Genomic DNA, 16,758 nt, shown 5'->3' on the forward strand with positions numbered 1-16,758 from the left:
TTTCTCACTGCGTTCTTATGTTCTGTGATGTGTGTGTTTACTGTCCTATTAGTTTGTCCCAATATATGTGGCTGGGCAGATTTTACATGGTATTTCATACACTTCAGCTAGAAAACCAATGAGTTAATTTCCAAAACTGAATACTTCAACAAAACAATAATATTAATACTTATTAAGAAGTCAACTGGTCAATGAGTCTGTATTTGGAATTGTTTTGAGAAAATCTTTATGTTGTGCAAATGGTAATACAGTGATCCCCCGGGTATTGCGACCCCGATCATTGCGAAATGGCTATATGGCGATTTTGCAACCCGGAAGTAAAAACACCATCTGCGCATGCGCGCCCTTTTTTCTATGGGCACGCATGCGTAGATGGCGCCGGGCAGATCAGCTGCTGGGCGGCTTCCCTAAGTCTTCCCCCTCTTGCTGGCGGGAGGGCGAGCGGCGGGCATCAGCGAGGAGTTTCCCCACCGCCCACGCAAACTCCTCGCTGCCGCCCGCCCTTCGCCCGCCCACGCCGTTCATTCTCGCCGCTTCCCAGCTGAGTCCTGAAGCGAATTCGCTTCAGGACTCAGCTGGGAAGTGGCGAGCGCGAGCAAACGGCTTGTCCGCCGCCCGCTCGCGCATCGCCCGCCCACGCCGTTCATTCTCGCCGCTTCCCAGCTGAGTCCTGAAGCGAGTTCGCTTCAGGACTCAGCTGGGAAGCGCGAGCGAGCGGCGCCAGCGAACGGCTTGTCCGCCGCCTGCCTGCCCGCTAGCGAGGAGCCAAAGATTGGGGGCCGCGTGGCTGTTTTAAAACGTCGCCGCCGGCATGGGGGGCTTGCCAGCACCCCCCGGACCCCCAACCCGGGTTCGGGGGGCTGCTAGGAAGCCCCCCATGCCGGCGGCGACGTTTTAAAACAGCCGCGCGGCTTCCCAATGAGTCCCGAAGACAAACGCGGAAGTTCGCCTTTGACGTTTGTCTTCGGGACTCAGTTGGGAAGCCGCGCGGCTGTTTTAAAACGTCGCTGCCGGCATGGGGGGCTTCCTAGCAGCCCCCCAAACCCGGATTGGGGGTCCGGGGGGTGCTGGCAAGCCCCCCATGCCGGCGGCGACGTTTTAAAACAGCCGCGCGGCCCCCAATCTTCGGCTCCTCGCTAGCGCTGCGGAAGTAAAAACACCATCTGCGCATGCGCAGATGGTGTTTTTACTTCCGCAGCGCTACTTCACTAAAACCCGATCATTGCTAGGGGTCCTGGAACGGAACCCTCGCAATGATCGGGGGATCACTGTATTTGCCTTATAGATTGAATGTATTGCATTCTTCTACAGTCTTGCAAAGTAATTCATTATATAAGCTTTACCACTCAGTCAAGCATTTTGTCAGAAGGTTTCATACTCTACTGGCCATCGTTAAACTTTAGGAATACCATAAGGAATATGAGCTTCTAAAGACCATATCCATACATGTAGAAATGATAAATTCTCATATATAGCACATCACTTTAATGAATAAAAACAGGATAATTTTGCATTTTAATAACAAGCATTCAGTTCTAATTAAAAGTGAAATTTGTGGCACATGTAATTTTAACACAAACTGGGTAAATCAATAATCAATTTTACCTGTAGATTTTTAGACCTTAATGTAGTGGGTCAACAAGATGAGACTCACAGAGAAAGGAAATACTACTTCAATAGCACTATTAAGCTCAGGAAGATTGGTTTATCTCCCTAAGGATCCATAAAAAATTCTTTAAACTCACTATGAAATACTATCCATGAAGAACACGGAGAGAATCTTTATAGAGTTATCAACAACATTACCTTCAAAGGAATTCTTCAGATTCACATCTTTAACCTGTTGAGTCTAATGGCTGCGTTTATGCTGGCATCTTTCCTGAAGCATAGAAATTTCAGTTGTTTGCAACTAAAATGTTTTCTTTATAACTTCTATGTCAATAAGATTTGGCCGAGTTATCTTGCTTTGCCTGTCAGATTTTGTTTAATTCCAAATCATAATTTTTTTTGTCCTTATTGATTAGATCAAACCTTCTACCCCCTTGCAGTCAGTAGATTTTTATTTCACCTTAGACTTTTTACACAGGGGGCCAGTTCACTGTCCCTCAAACTGTTGGAGGGCCGGACTATTAAAAAAAGCTGCGGTTTTCTTAACGCCGCCCTGGGGAGGAGGAGGCGGCGAAGTGGAGCAAGTACCCAACTCCTTGCCGAGTTTTCTCTTTCTCTCTCTCTCTCTCTCACTCTTTCTTCCTCCTTTTCTTTCTCCCTTTCTCTTACTTTCTCTCTCTCTCTCACTATCTCTCTCTTGCTTTCTTTCTCTTTCTCACTCACTCTATCTCTCTCTCTCTCTTGCTTTCTCTGTCCCTCTCTTTCTCTCTCTCTCACTCACTCTCTATCTCTCCCTCTTCCTTTCTCTCTCCCTCTCTATCTCTCCCTCTTTCTTTCTTTCTCTCTCTCTCTCTTTCTTTCTTGCTTTCGTGGTGAGTGGACGGGAGATTCCGGAGCTTATTGTGTATATGTAAAATCTTGTGCGCTGCCGTGGGCTAGATAAATGACCTCAGCGGGCCGTATGCGTCCCGCAGGCCATAGTTTGGAGACCGCTGCCTTAGACTATAATTTATACTTACTTATGAAGAGTGGGTAATGTACACAGCACTATGTTGGGTAAGGCTAAGATGCAGCAACCTCTGGGAAAGAGGAACGTCCGTTTACAAAACATCAGGAATTGTCAAGCAGAAAACATTCATTTCATAAAAGCCAGACAGATGAGGCTCAGAGGGTGGTCCCTTATGTAAGGATGAACTCTAGGATAAAGTTGAAACTCAAATGCTAACTTACAGTATGTATCTAGTTTCACAAAATATGGTATCCGTTTCAGAGAAAGCAGGTTGATGCAATACCTACAGTACAGGTAAATGCATACTTCATGAAAAATGGGCCCTTTTTTGGCTTCCCAAACTCCCCCCCCAACGCACCACATTTTTACCCTCCCCAGCTCCCAGGAGCACATTGCAGACCTCCAAAGCCTCTGTGTGCCCCCTTTTTTGTGAAAAATGGGCCTGTTTTGGGCAAAAATGGGATATGCGGGGTGGGGTTTTGGGAGGCCAAAAATGGCTGTATTTGGTGTATAAAGTCCACCAACAATTCCATCCTCTTTTGTGTGTGTGTGTGTGGGGGGGGTATCTTACACTCTGAAAAGTACAGTAAATGCACATAAGATAAGCAGAACGTCTCTATATAATATGCAGATGTTATTTAACACAGTAGTACAGAAGATAAACCTTCTTTTTCTTTCCTTTAACTCTTCAGACTGTTTTCTGCCAATCTTGTGGCTTAGCTTTTCTGAACGCATCCACCATTTTCTAGTAAATATATGGGGATTATAGTTCTTGAAAATTGGTGTTGCTGAATCTATTTCTCATGCCTGCCTCCTGGTTAGATTTTGATTTCTGAAAGATTTTTTTAAAAGATTTCGCTGGCAGACTCCTTGGACCTTGTTTGTGGAACTTCCAAGAGTAAGTGAACAATCCAAAGAGAAAATACTAAGAGGAACTATAAACATAGAACCATATCTGCTGCCACGCGTGCTGTTACATAGAAACATAGAATATTGACGGCAGAAAAAGACATCAGGGTCCATCTAGTTTGCCCTTATACTATTTCCTGTATTTTATCTTAGGATGGGTATATGTTTATCCCAGGCATGTTTAAATTCAGTTACTGTGGATTTACCAACCACATCTGCTGGAAGTTTGTCCCAAGCATCTACTACTCTTTCAGCAAAATAATATTTCCTTACGTTGCTTCTGATCTTTCCCCCAACTAACCTCAGATTGTGGCCCCCTTGTTCTTGTGTTCACTTTCCCATTAAAAACACTTCCCTCCTGAACGTTATTTAACCCTTTAACATATTTAAATGCTTTTATCATATCTCCCCTTTCTCTTCTGTCCTCCAGACTACAAATTGAGTTCATTAAGTCTTTCCTGAAAGTTTTATGTTTAAGACCTTCCACCATTTTTGTAGCCCGTCTTTGGCCCCTTTCAATTTTATCAATATCTTTTTGTAGGTGAGGTCTCCAGAACTGAACACAGTATTCCAAATGTGGTCTCACCAGTGCTCTATACAGCGGGATCACAATCTCCCTCTTCCTGCTTGTTATACCTCTAGCTATGCAGCCAAGCATTCTACTTGCTTTCCCTACTGCCTGACCGCACTGTTCATCCATTTTGAAACTAGTTAAATCTTACTTCATGCTAGTAACTAAAATGGGTTTAACTAAACAGAAATTCAAGGCATAGGGCTTTATGTTCTTCATATTTAATGAATTATTGTCAAATTCTTGAAACAATGAATTCAAATAAAACCAAGCCATTGTTTTTTTTCCAAACAGTATAGGAAATTGAAGATTTGGCAGGATCCCCAAGAATTGTTCTTGTCAGTTTTCCCCTAGCTTTCCTTCATGGAGTTAGTTAATATCATTGTTTCGTTTGCTCTTAGAAGTTTATTAATGGCATATGAAGTATCACCATGTTGTGGTTAGTTTTTAAAGTATACATAGGATTAATGTCATCTTCAGTTTTCTGAAGGAGCTTATGATTTTAGAGAATTGGGCATATTCGTTGTTATTGCTAATTGTCCTCAGATAATTATGGACCATTACAGATCAGCGGAATGTTTTTGATGATACTTCATGTGGAACTAGTTTAACTGTAATATAGGTGCTCTTCATTTTATTTCCGGTGTTGAAACTCTTTAAGTTCTACTACTGCTACTATGTACTATTTACTGTATTTGCTTATATCCAGGTTTGCAGTAATTAAGATTTGTTGCCAAATTTTGAGAAATATATTTTCATCTGGTCAGATGTGTTGAAAAGTATAATCCCCAGAATGACTTAATCTACACATCCAAATGTTGATTTTATTTATGTACACCCACCCACACACCACTCAAAGCAACTCAGAACAATAAACCAATAAATTAGTAAAACTGCAGGATCATGAAAACCTTAACAGGAAGGGGAAAAGCAGCTCCCAAGAAACTGCAGCCCCAAAATTATTTTTTTAACTTCTCATGAAGTTCTAACATAGTTGCAAGAAGAAATTCCAAGGACAGTTACAGGAAGAAATTCCACAGCTGAAGAGCCATCCTCAAGCAAGTTATTTGAGCATATGTAAGAGACAGAGCTTCTTACCTGTTAGTTAAACTCCCACAGTTTACAGCATGCCAAACTGAATGTTATGATTTGAAAGGGAAGGACTGGGTAGACCCTTTGGGGCCATCAAGGGCCCTTCTGTTGTGGCTCGCCAGCGCAGACTCTGACAGTGAAGACATTGGGGAAGAACATGGGCCAGTCCTGAAGTGTGGGGAAGGCTCTGATGATTGACAAGCAAAATCAATGGGGAAGCAACTGTTGACAACTCTATAACAATTGCAGCGATTCACTTAACAAATATGGCAAGGCAGGTCATAAAATGGGGCAAAATTCACTTAACAAATGTCTCACTTAGCAACAGAAATGTTGGGCTTGATTGAGGACTACCTATATCTCTGCAAAACCTGTGCATTTCTGTTCTCTGTGATATAAATACTGTTGCTTCCTGAGTTGCAGTGTACTGTAGCTTATAACTTTATGCTGTTGTGGAGCTGCATATTTCAGATTTATAAAATGAGGTTAAGTATTTCCTATACCGATGTAGACAAACTGGAGGAAGTGTGCCAGACCAAGGAAGCAAAAGGGTTAGCTAACAGATTGCACGTAGTTTATATGCTGTGCTGTAAGGATTCTGAATAAGAGGTTTGTTTTTTTTCTTGAACTACATTAGGAGTCACATTTGCAGTGAAATTGATGTGCTGTGATTCCTTTTCTTCTTTTCCTCCTAAGCATTTTCTATATAATTCCAGTTTATTTGATTGTTAAATTTAATTTATGTTTCTAACAGGAGAAAAGAGGTAAGTCAAAGTGCAGCAGAATTAGGTTGGAGTTTTGAAAGTGTTGTTGTAAGTAACTGAATTTTAAAACAAACTGCTAGATGGTCACAAGTATAAAACCAATTAAGCAATTGTATAAGATCAGTAATAGGAAAGGGATGAGAAAATGTAGATGCCCTAATAATGAATACAACAATGGTTTGTTTAGTTAGCAAACTAGATTTTTTTCCCTGCTAACCATTTAATAAAATTTGATATTTAGATTTGTGTATTGTTAAGCCATAAGTATAGTAAATTTATTGATTAGTGGGATTGACACAGGATATTAATACATGGGAGAATAAGGCATATGTAATCGTTTTAGGATCTCGTAGGTATCATGTTCAATGCTACGTTATACTCAGTACAATTTGCTTCACAAATAGCACTGCCTGATGTAACATGCTCTGAATTTCAATGTGTGTTTTTGTGCTACATCACTGTGAACTGATATACATTGCAAGTTCAGTATATATTCAGCAAGAATGGAACAATTATTCATATGCTTTTAACTTGCATACTCAAAATAAAGGGAGGAATAGTGCTTGAAACCTTAAAATGGTTAAGACACTCTATATCTTTTTAAAATCCAGGGAATCTGAAATGTTGATGATTTCTGCCTGTGGAGCTTCTGAGAAAGCTAGTGGGTTATGAATTACACATTTCTGGCGCAGCACATTATATAGATCCAGTACCTGGAGTTGGGCTGTGCTGTGACTGCTTGCTTAGATAACTCCTTGGATCATTTCCCATAAATTTTGCAGAACATACAATTTAGAATTCTGACATTTTAATGACATTTCTATCTTTTGTGTTTGTGATGAAGATTTGACATAATATTTTAGGAATAAAAATTCAAAATGTAGCTGAATCTTGTAAATTTCAAGAAAATCATTGCGTGGCTTGTACTATTTGTGTGTGTGTGTGTGTGGTTGTGTGCATGCGTCTGTGTGCCAAAAGAGAGAGAATAAACTCCCTATCATTTTGTAAAGCAGAAAGACACAAAACTGATCTTTAAAATTACACGCATGAGATTTTTCCTCAGGTTTATCACAAAGCACTAATCTTGCTAGATCACAGTATATTCCTGTTTTTCAGTTTAACAAAAGATTTGTTATTAATTACCTTGTAGTTAAAAAAAAAAGTACTTTTATTGTTCGGGTTGAGCCTTATGCATTTCTTCCGAAATATTCACAAAACATAAAATACTTATATAGTCTTGCCTAGAAATAATTCCAACCATAAAATAGAAATAGAACCACATCTGTTATTGTGCTGAAATCATTGGTAGCTACAATAATACACAGTGATGCTAAGATTATGAAATATAGATAAAATATCTAATTAAGACATTTTAAAGGTAAAAAGGTTGTGAGGTTTATTGATTCTATTACAATATATTATTTTTAAAAATAATTACAAGAAAAATAAGTAAAAGAAACCAAACCACCAACTATAATCAAAACAAATAAATTCACTTCCCTTATTCTTGCTTACATTGTGAGAAAGCCCTATTTTGGTTTACAATCCTGATCATTTGGTAACTTATATCTTACTATATTTGTGGTTTCTTAGAAAGAGGAAATGAAATGATGCAAGCTAAAAGAGCAGTGGAAATTATTCAGATTTGACCCAAGTACTTGTTTCTCAGAGGGACACCCATTATTCTGTGAAAATCTTGTTGAACAAGTCAATTTAGATGCCAAAAGTATCAAAGCTGCTTTGTTCAATCACATAACATAAATTCTTGCGAGTGGTAAATTCACACAATGCAGCGGCTCAACGAATACTTCGTCTCTTTCTTTTTAAAATCTCTCCAAGAAGGATTTCAATAAGTCACCTCTCTTCCTGAGCTTCCCAATCCAGTTTCTATTTATTTTCTGGGCTGCCTTGTCTTTTGCAAATCCTCTGAATACTGCAGGCACTGCAGTGGAAGAAACAACAGTAGCAGGAGCTGCAGACTGCTCTGATTTTGAAAAGATGACATCATCTCTATTAATGTGTGGTGCTGCGAATGCCTGCTTGAAGTGTGTGTAAGTAGAAATTGATGCAGATATACAGTATTATAGCTTGGTGCATATATGCAGTGATTTTTGAAATCCAGTTCAAATTTTCTGTTCTCATTTTGTTGCCTCCTAAAAAGAAACACTGAATAAACTAGATATATGAATATTTGTAAGAGGAAATAGGCACCTTCTTTCTTTATTTCTGAACAATTAATCCACAATATGATGCAAAAGATTATTCTTTAAAAAAATTATTATTAATTGTTGAACTGGATTGACATTCTTGGATTAAATCTAGGACAGCCTCAGAAGTGAGCTTGAATTTTAAACATGTTAAAAGGTTGATTTTTTTGTTGAAATCCATTTGATTACCATGACACATGTAATAGAAAATATCAGTTCTTTCACAAAGGACTCTTATTTTGTTTCGGTTTATATGTGTACCTCATTCACGTTGCTATTAAAAAAGGAAATTCTCAAAATTTTGTTAAGCTGAATATTTTAATTGAAGAACAGAAATAAAGCAGGTTCATTTTTAGGTATAACCTCATTGAAAAGTTACTTGATTGGCTCTGATCATTAGCTGAAAATGGATCTTAAAGAATAGTGAGGGGATTCAGGTAATATTGTGGTTAATATTTTAATCAGAATATTAAAAAAACATATATTTTTTAACCTCTTTATTCACATAAAATATTTGCTACCCATTAATCTGCCTTGAGAATGCTTGCTTATTCCTTTGTTTACATTAAACCTATATTGATCTATCCATGCTTATGCTAAATCAGAGGGTTCTCTATTATTAATTCTCTGTGTTCAACCCCAAAGTTGTTCTGGAAGTTATCTCTGGACTATATGAATGGGTACAGTAATAAGTCTTCATGATTGTAATAGTGGTTTCAATTCTAGTGGCAAAAGATCTAATTAAATAAAGGACATTACTACTTAGTTCTGACCTGCTAAATATGACACTGAGAGCAAGTTATTTATTCATTCATTCATTCATTCATTCATTCATTCATTCATTCATTTTGTCAAGCATATACAAAGTAGTAGGTATTGGTATAAACATAAACATTAGCAAGGTAGGTATAGGTAAATTAGGCAATAGACAGGAACGGTAGACACAATGGTGCGCTTATGTATGCCCCTTACAGACCTCTTACATACCTCTTAGGAATGGGGTGAGTTTGGTGCAGTGGTTAAGACTCTAGGATAGAAACCAGAAAACTGTTGAGATCTAGTTGTGGATGAAGCTAGCTGGTTGGCCTAGATAGAAGGCAAACGCCAACCAAAAATGTTGCCAAGAAAACTGCCTGGAGTTTTTCAAGGCAGTTTCCCGGAGTCAAGACTGACTCATAGCCATACAAATTTACACATACACATGATACATGCAATTACACATACATATACCCCCAAAAAATATGTTAAATGAAACCTATAATAGAAGACTTTTCCATATTGAGCTTGATTCTTAATTCTAAAAAAGTAAGTATTAAGAAACTAGCTTTCCTTGTTCAATGTTTCCCAAACCTTTATACTTTACTCCAAATTGGGTTATAGTAGTTTTTCTTTGAGTAATAACACCAACCCACTACTCATCATGACAGGGACATTTAAATTGACTTAAATATTGTCATGTATATTAAAATATATTCTGCATTTCCCAAAGACCAAAATCAATGAAATGACTAGTAGTAATTTGGTGAAATGTCATCAAATTCCACGATGTTGTTTTTATAATATAATTATCAAGTTACAACCATTCATTAAGCAACCATTTGAATTTATGACAGTGGTGAAGGAAGAAACATATTTCAAGAATAAGTTTCAAGAAAGTCCTTGAAATTCAATAAACTTTCTGATAATATGTTTTGGAGTAATAAAGAAAAGGTTTGAGAATCACTGGTGTAGATTTTCCCCTAGGTGATTTTTCAACTTTCAAATCTACAGTTCCTATTCTAGGTTATTCTTGCGTAGCTATCATTATCTTTATATCATATTATAGAAACACATTAAGGTCAATCAGATTAAAATTGTGTGCCCATTTCATTATAAATTGTGCAGTATAAATAAGAGTTTGGAAAGTATTAAATATCTGGAAGTGATATTCCTAGAACTAATACTTTTCAAAATCAGATTTATAAAAATATGCCAAATACTTTTTTTCCAAATAATGGGACATGCCAGGATAATTGATCTACTTGAATTTGGAGTAGTTGAAAGTAGCAAATAGGGGAATATTCTGGGCTTGGAACTGTAGTTATTGTTGGATTTTTATCCCAAACTCAGGATAAAATAATGTTTTGTTTAACTGTTTTGAGGGTTCAGACATTCTTCAAAAAGCTTAATTTTGGAAAGAGTTATTCCAGCCATGGAAACTTGGTGAGTGCATTAGTTTAATGGTCTATGGGAATGGCCTTGGAAATGGGAAAAATGGTGCTGCTTAGGAAATGATCAGATAACAGAGGCCATTGTCCACAGCTGCATAATAGGTCAGAGAAAGAATAAAAAAGGAATCTTCCTAACCCCTCAGTTTGTAAAAGAGACTTCAAGGGATTAATACTATGAGACTTTCAATATTCTATTAATTAATGCAACCTTGCAATAAATTAGCTCATCTGATTGTATTTCCTGTCTGGTCTACCTAAGAAGACTGACAATTAGCCAGTAAAATAGAAAGTAGAGATTATATCCCTTTGGCTGGAACTAATTTGAAGAAAGGACAGTCACTTACTGGGAATGGAGGAGACTAGATTTACCATGTGTTCAGAGATGAAGAAAGGTTTTCATTGTAAGAAAAGGTTGTTACCTGCCTACTACGTAAGTTTACTGCTGTTTTAGAAACCTGTGCTAGGGTAAATTGGAATCCAGTTCTTATAAAATTGTGTTGTTCACTTCTTTTTCAGAGAAGTAATACCTGTATTGGAAAGTGCTACTTTCCTTTTGAGCTTTGTAGACAGAATGCCAAATAGAAAAAAACAGTACTCCTTGTATTTATTAGGAAGAAGTCTTGGATACTCTCAAACTGTTCATGGGCTATGTTGAAAAGAACAACCATTTATGATTTGGGGCTTGATAAGGTGTTTGTGCAGGCAGGACAGGTTGCAAATTTGTGCTTAATTGGTGCACGTTGTTGGATATGGGAATGTTTAAAACATCTTACGTTAGATAGGATTCAGCACTGATTACCAGCCACTTACCTTTGTGATTCCAAGACCCCCTCCCTCCCAAAAAAGGTTGAAGGCGGGGAGACCAAAATATTTGGGACATTTCAAGCTTGTTTCTTTGGAACACGGAATACAGTGGTACCTCAAGATACAAACCCCTCGTCTTACGAACAACTCGAGATACGAATCCGGGGTTCAGAAAAAAATTGCCTCTTCTTACGAACTTTTTTCGTGTTACGAACGCCAAACCCGAACTTCCGGGTTCGGCGTTCGGGAAGCTGCTGGGAAGCCCCCCGGCTGTTTTAAAAGGAGACAGCCGGGCGGTGGGGCTTCCCAGCAGGCTCCCGAACCCCGAACTTTTGCCGACCTTCCGGGTTCGGGGTTCGTGAGGCTGCTGGGAAGTGCCCCAGCCCGGCCGTCACCTTTTAAAACAGCCAGGCGGCTTCCCAGCAGCCTCCCGAAACCGAACGACAAACCCGAATTTCCGCGTTCGGCGTTCGGAGGCTGTTGGGAAGCCCTGCCGTCCGGCTGTCACCTTTTAAAACAGCCTGGGAGCTTCTCGGCGGCCTCCCGAACGCTGAACCCGGAAGTTCGGGTTTGGCGTTCGGCGTTTGGGAGGTCGCTGAGAAGCCCCCAGGCTGTTTTAAAAGGTGACAGCCAGGCGGCAGCGTTTTTTTGCTGGGTTTTTTTTGGGGTTTCATGGATTAATTGACTTTACATTGTTTCCTATGGGAAACAATGTTTCATCTTACGAACCTTTCGTCTTACGAACCTCCCCCTGGAACCAATTAGGTTCGTAAGACGAGGTATGACTGTATTTGAATGGTTTTGAATGTTGTCATGTTGAAGATGAAACTCTAAAAAGGTTTTCATTATAAAGTTTCCAAGCATTGTGTAAAAATAAATATTTTTATTTTAAGGTTTTGTGAACCTTAAAATTATTGTGAATGAGATTAAATATAACATAAATTACATGTTCATATAATTCATACTAATATAATTAAATGAATTGGTTGGTTTGTAACTATACTAATGCCCAGTCCCAAAATCAAACCTCTTTGTTTCTGAGTTATCATTTGCCACATTATTACATTTGTGTAATTTAGTTGTCTCTAAAGCTTTGATTGGTGGCTTTTGGGGTCTGTTCCATTGAGATTGTACGCAATAACTATCAATTTGTGAGATGTTTTTAACATTTCCCATCCTAACATTCCATGAATACTTTTCATTACTCTGCTTTTGGCATACTTACTACAGTTATAGAACACTGTTTTCATTATCACTAAAATTGCAAGCTTTAATCAGTTTATGACCTATCAACTAAAGCTTTAATTGATTCAAACATAGGAAGCCCATTTAATAATTAAGAACATGTTTTTTTCTCAGTGGAACTGTGTCATGTTTCCTTTCTAAAAATGTTAAAAGATCTCTTTGATTACTGGAGCTTTTAAAAAACACTTTAAAATTCTTCCGGTTAGGGGTTTCATGAAAGTATCCATTGCAAAAGAGGCTTCTGGTATTTAAATGAACACAATAAGCTGCTGAAATGAACAGATGCTTGCAAACCATAACATTAAAGGGTAATTCTTGAAGTCTAAGTCTGGATCATAATTCAAGTGGAGGTGAAGGGAGGAGTCCTTAACTACAGTGTGTGCTCATAATTTTGTTTTCATTTATTCACTTTAACCATGATGCTGCAAAATGAATTGCATTGGGGGACGGAATTCAGCTAGCATTATTTTTCAAGCTCTGGATATAGAATCCAGAGGATACGTGAAATATTTCTGCTAGCCAGTGTTGTGGTTAGCTCTGGCCCAGCTCCTGTCCCAAGGACTGTGGATGTGGGGGAGACATCCACATGCTGCAGGCCTGTTTTGCTCCCCGCCCCCATTGGAATCTGCTGATGAAGGCTCCTCTGACCAAGAAGACATGAGTGACAGGGAGGAGGAGAGTGTGGCAGATAGCTCAGAAGGAGATCAATTATCTAGCTCCTCCTTGGATTCAGAACAAGAGTTAATGATACAGCCACGCATGCGGAGAGCGATGCATAGGCAACAACAACTGAGAGATTATTATCAAAGAAAATGAGGCCACCTGTGGTTGGGTGGGGTTGTGGTAATTAGTGAGGCTGCTATAAAGAGCAGCCTGTGGGTTTGGCCATTGTGGAGGATTATCTGATGGTTGTGTTTCGTGACTGCTTTACTGACTTTTTGTGTGCCGATTTTTCTCCGCTTTGAAACTAAACCAGAGCAAAGTGTGTTTCACTTTGTGAAAGAAGGACTGTGAATTGCCTCACAGCTGCAAGCTAAGTATCACAGAACTGATAAGGGACTTGTACAAATTACCAGTTTGTTTGGAGACGAGTGCTCTTTGCTATACCAAAAGAGGGCTTAGTTTAAGTGAATTTTCATTATAAAGAACATTGTTTTGAATTTTCAAACGTGTGTGTGTCTGAAATTTGTACCTGTGAATTTTTGGGAGGATTCTACCAGAGAGCCCGACAGAACAGCCAGGCTCTATTACATGTTTATTTTCTGTAGGCATGTAGAAGGTTCAGTCTTATCTCAACCCATGTGAGATAGTTCCAACTTCGATTCAGACAGCTGCTAGTTTTCCTTATTCCTCCTCCCCTAAACATGGAGGGATTGGGGAAAACCTTAGCAGGTGAAGATGGTGAGCTTATCATCTGGAAAGTTGATAGCCCAGGTTTGAGACCTGATCACTATGTGATACGGTGAGCTCCCGTTACCTGTTCTAGCGCCTTGCAGTTTGAAAACATGCAAATGCAAGTAGATAAATAGATACCACTTCAATGAGACTAACAGCATTCCATGTGCCTCGGCATATAGACATGCTGGCCACATGACCACGGAACTGTATTATTTGGACAACCCTGGCTCACTTGGCTAAAAAAAATGCAGATGAGCACTACCTTCTAGGCTTGAGCATAACTGGACTGGGGAAGCCTTTAATTTGATCTTTAAAAAGAGAAATTTTTGGCTTTCCAATTGCCACAAAATGCCTGATTGACACAGATATGTTGATGTACCTTTGTGTACATTTTGTTTTACTTGTTTAACAAATGGTGTCATGCAGATTTGTCCATTGTCTTCTATCACTGATTGCAGAAGGGCTGAATCTCAGCTAACTTTGTCTAATACCAATCGTATAGTGCTTTGAAATCCATGGTTTGAAATTAATTTAATTGGATGTCTCTAGAGATTCTCAGTCATCAAGGTCATGGCTGTCCCAAAGGGGTTTTTTTCAAGAGGCCTCTTGGGGGAAAAAAACACCTTTGGGATAATTTATTTGGACCATGATCTCTGCCTTATATGCTACAACAAATGATTCGGTCCTTGTAATAAACATTTACTGCATTTTTCCAATTCAGGTAATGAACATAGATTTAAATGTTATGTGCAGTATCAAACTGAATTTGTCATGATCACAAATGCCACACTCCGGGAATCAGAGCCGAAACTATGTTGAGCTATGACTCTCCTTTCAGAGCTGGCTGAATTGATACTTAAGTGCTGATAATTGTTTGCCCATCTCTGTAAATCTGGTCATTCTTTAATCTAGTCCAAAGATTTTTTTAAAGAATTAGTGATGGACATAAAGAGGGACAGTTGGGGATTATGTAATGAATGCCCTGAAGAGGATTGGAATCCCAAAATAAATACCTTGCAGAGATTCCCAGAATTCTGAATGCTTTAGGAAAGAGGTATCAAATTTGCTTTCATTGAGTGTCCCATTAGGGGTGTGGGCATGGCTAGGATGGGCGTGGCCAGCTTGACATCACTCATGTCAGAAATGCCTGTGGTGGCCTGAGCACTCTGCTAGAGAAAACAGGCTGCTAGGCTCTATTTTCACTGGCAGAGACACCACAGGCCGGTCCTTTGCTGTTTCCAGGGTGGTCAGATTTAAGCACCCTGCAAGCCAAATCTGGCCCCCTGACCTTGAGTTTGACACCCCTGCCTTAGGAAAACTGTGTCTTATTTCAAATGGCTGCCACTGATTTTTAGAATATGTATACAGGTAATATATATTACAGTAGTATTCACTTACTGACCATAATTAGGATTGGCAACTCTGTCACAAAGCAGTCATAAAACAAAGCAGTCATATAGCAAGATATCACATGACTGCATCAACTTATGATGTCAGTTCTGGCTGCAGTTGTTAAGGAAATCATCCACGGTTGTTAATCACAATGTCATATGACCTTAGCTTGTGGCTTCCTGCCTGGGAAGATAGCAAATGGAAATCATGTGACTGGGAGGGGTTGTAACTATGGTAAATGCACACCAGTTGCCAAGCAGCCAAATTTTGATCATATGACCAAGGGGATGCTATGAATTTCTGGTCGCAATTCAAAGTGTTGGCAATGACCTTTATAGCCCTACATGGCATCAGACCAGAATACCTCCGGAACTGTCTTCTGCTGCACGAATTCCAGCGGCTGATAAGGTCCCACAGAGTTGGCCTTCTCCGGGTCCCGTCGACTAAACAATGCTGCCTGGCGGGCCCCAGGGGAAGAGCTTTTTCTGTGGCGGCCCCAGCCCTCTGGAATCAACTCCCCCCAGAGATCAGAACTGCCCCCATCCTCCTTGTCTTTCGCAAATTACTTAAGACCCACCTGTATCGCTAGGCATGGAGGCATTGAGATATCTCCCCCAGGCTTATATAGTTTTGTGTATGGTATGCTTGTGTTGCATGGTTTTTAAATGATGGGTTTTTTAGATGCTTTTTAATATTAGATTTGTTTACATTGTCACATTGTTATTATTATTGTTGTTAGCCGCCCCGAGTCTCCGGAGAGGGGCGGCATACAAATCTAATAAATTATTATTATTATTATTATTATTATTATTATTATTATTATTATTATTATTACTATTATTATTATTATTATTAGGGCCGCAATTTCAAGACAGATCATAAGTCTCCATTTGCAGTTCTGTCATAACTTGAAACTTTTGCTGAACGGTTAGTTGATACAGTGAGGACTTCTTATATATCTTTAATTTGCACATTTAAAATGATTGCATTTCATGTTGTAATGTTGTAAAGTATAGTCAGTGTAGCCAGGTTTTCAAATTTCCTAAAAACTTTTTCTTTGACAATTTAAATGATCAGCATTTTTTTTAATTCTTAGATGCACCAAACAAAAATACATCCTATCCCCATCAGTACAAAGAATAAGAACCTAAAATAATGGTACTGTTCCTGTGCAACTGGACTTAATATCCATTTTGTTTTTGTCTTCAGGATTTCGTAAAAATGATGAAATGAAAGCTATGGAAGTCCTTCCAATCCTCAAGGAGAAAGTTGCATACCTTTCAGGTAATATAACGTAGCTATTTGGTGAGTGATCACTGACAGTGCAGTATGTAATTATGACAACAATGAATATATCTTCAATTATTTATTATATTTCTTTAGATACACTTTCATACTCTCAGCATTTTGTCCATTAGTTCTTCCAACCAAATCTTTAGGCAGAACTACTCAGGGAAAAAATAGAATTATAAATAATCTAGTACAAATCAGTCTTCTCAATCTCAGCAACTTTAAGATGTGTGAACTCCTAGAATTCCTCAGCCAGCAT

General features: G+C 38.9%; 1 protein-coding gene across 2 annotated transcripts in view; it reads left to right on the forward strand.

Annotated features, from left to right (window-relative positions):
- Positions 1-16,758, forward strand: part of TRIO (trio Rho guanine nucleotide exchange factor) — a 304,905-nt gene that overhangs the window by 95,139 nt on the left and 193,008 nt on the right. For both annotated transcript variants that reach the window (XM_070747107.1, XM_070747108.1), the window contains exon 2: positions 16,419-16,493. In XM_070747107.1, coding sequence (XP_070603208.1) covers positions 16,419-16,493 — 75 coding nt within the window. The remainder of the gene's footprint in view (positions 1-16,418; positions 16,494-16,758) is intronic.

The sequence above is a fragment of the Erythrolamprus reginae genome, chromosome 3, assembly GCF_031021105.1.
Source record: "Erythrolamprus reginae isolate rEryReg1 chromosome 3, rEryReg1.hap1, whole genome shotgun sequence".
Classification (NCBI taxonomy): domain Eukaryota; kingdom Metazoa; phylum Chordata; class Lepidosauria; order Squamata; family Dipsadidae; genus Erythrolamprus; species Erythrolamprus reginae.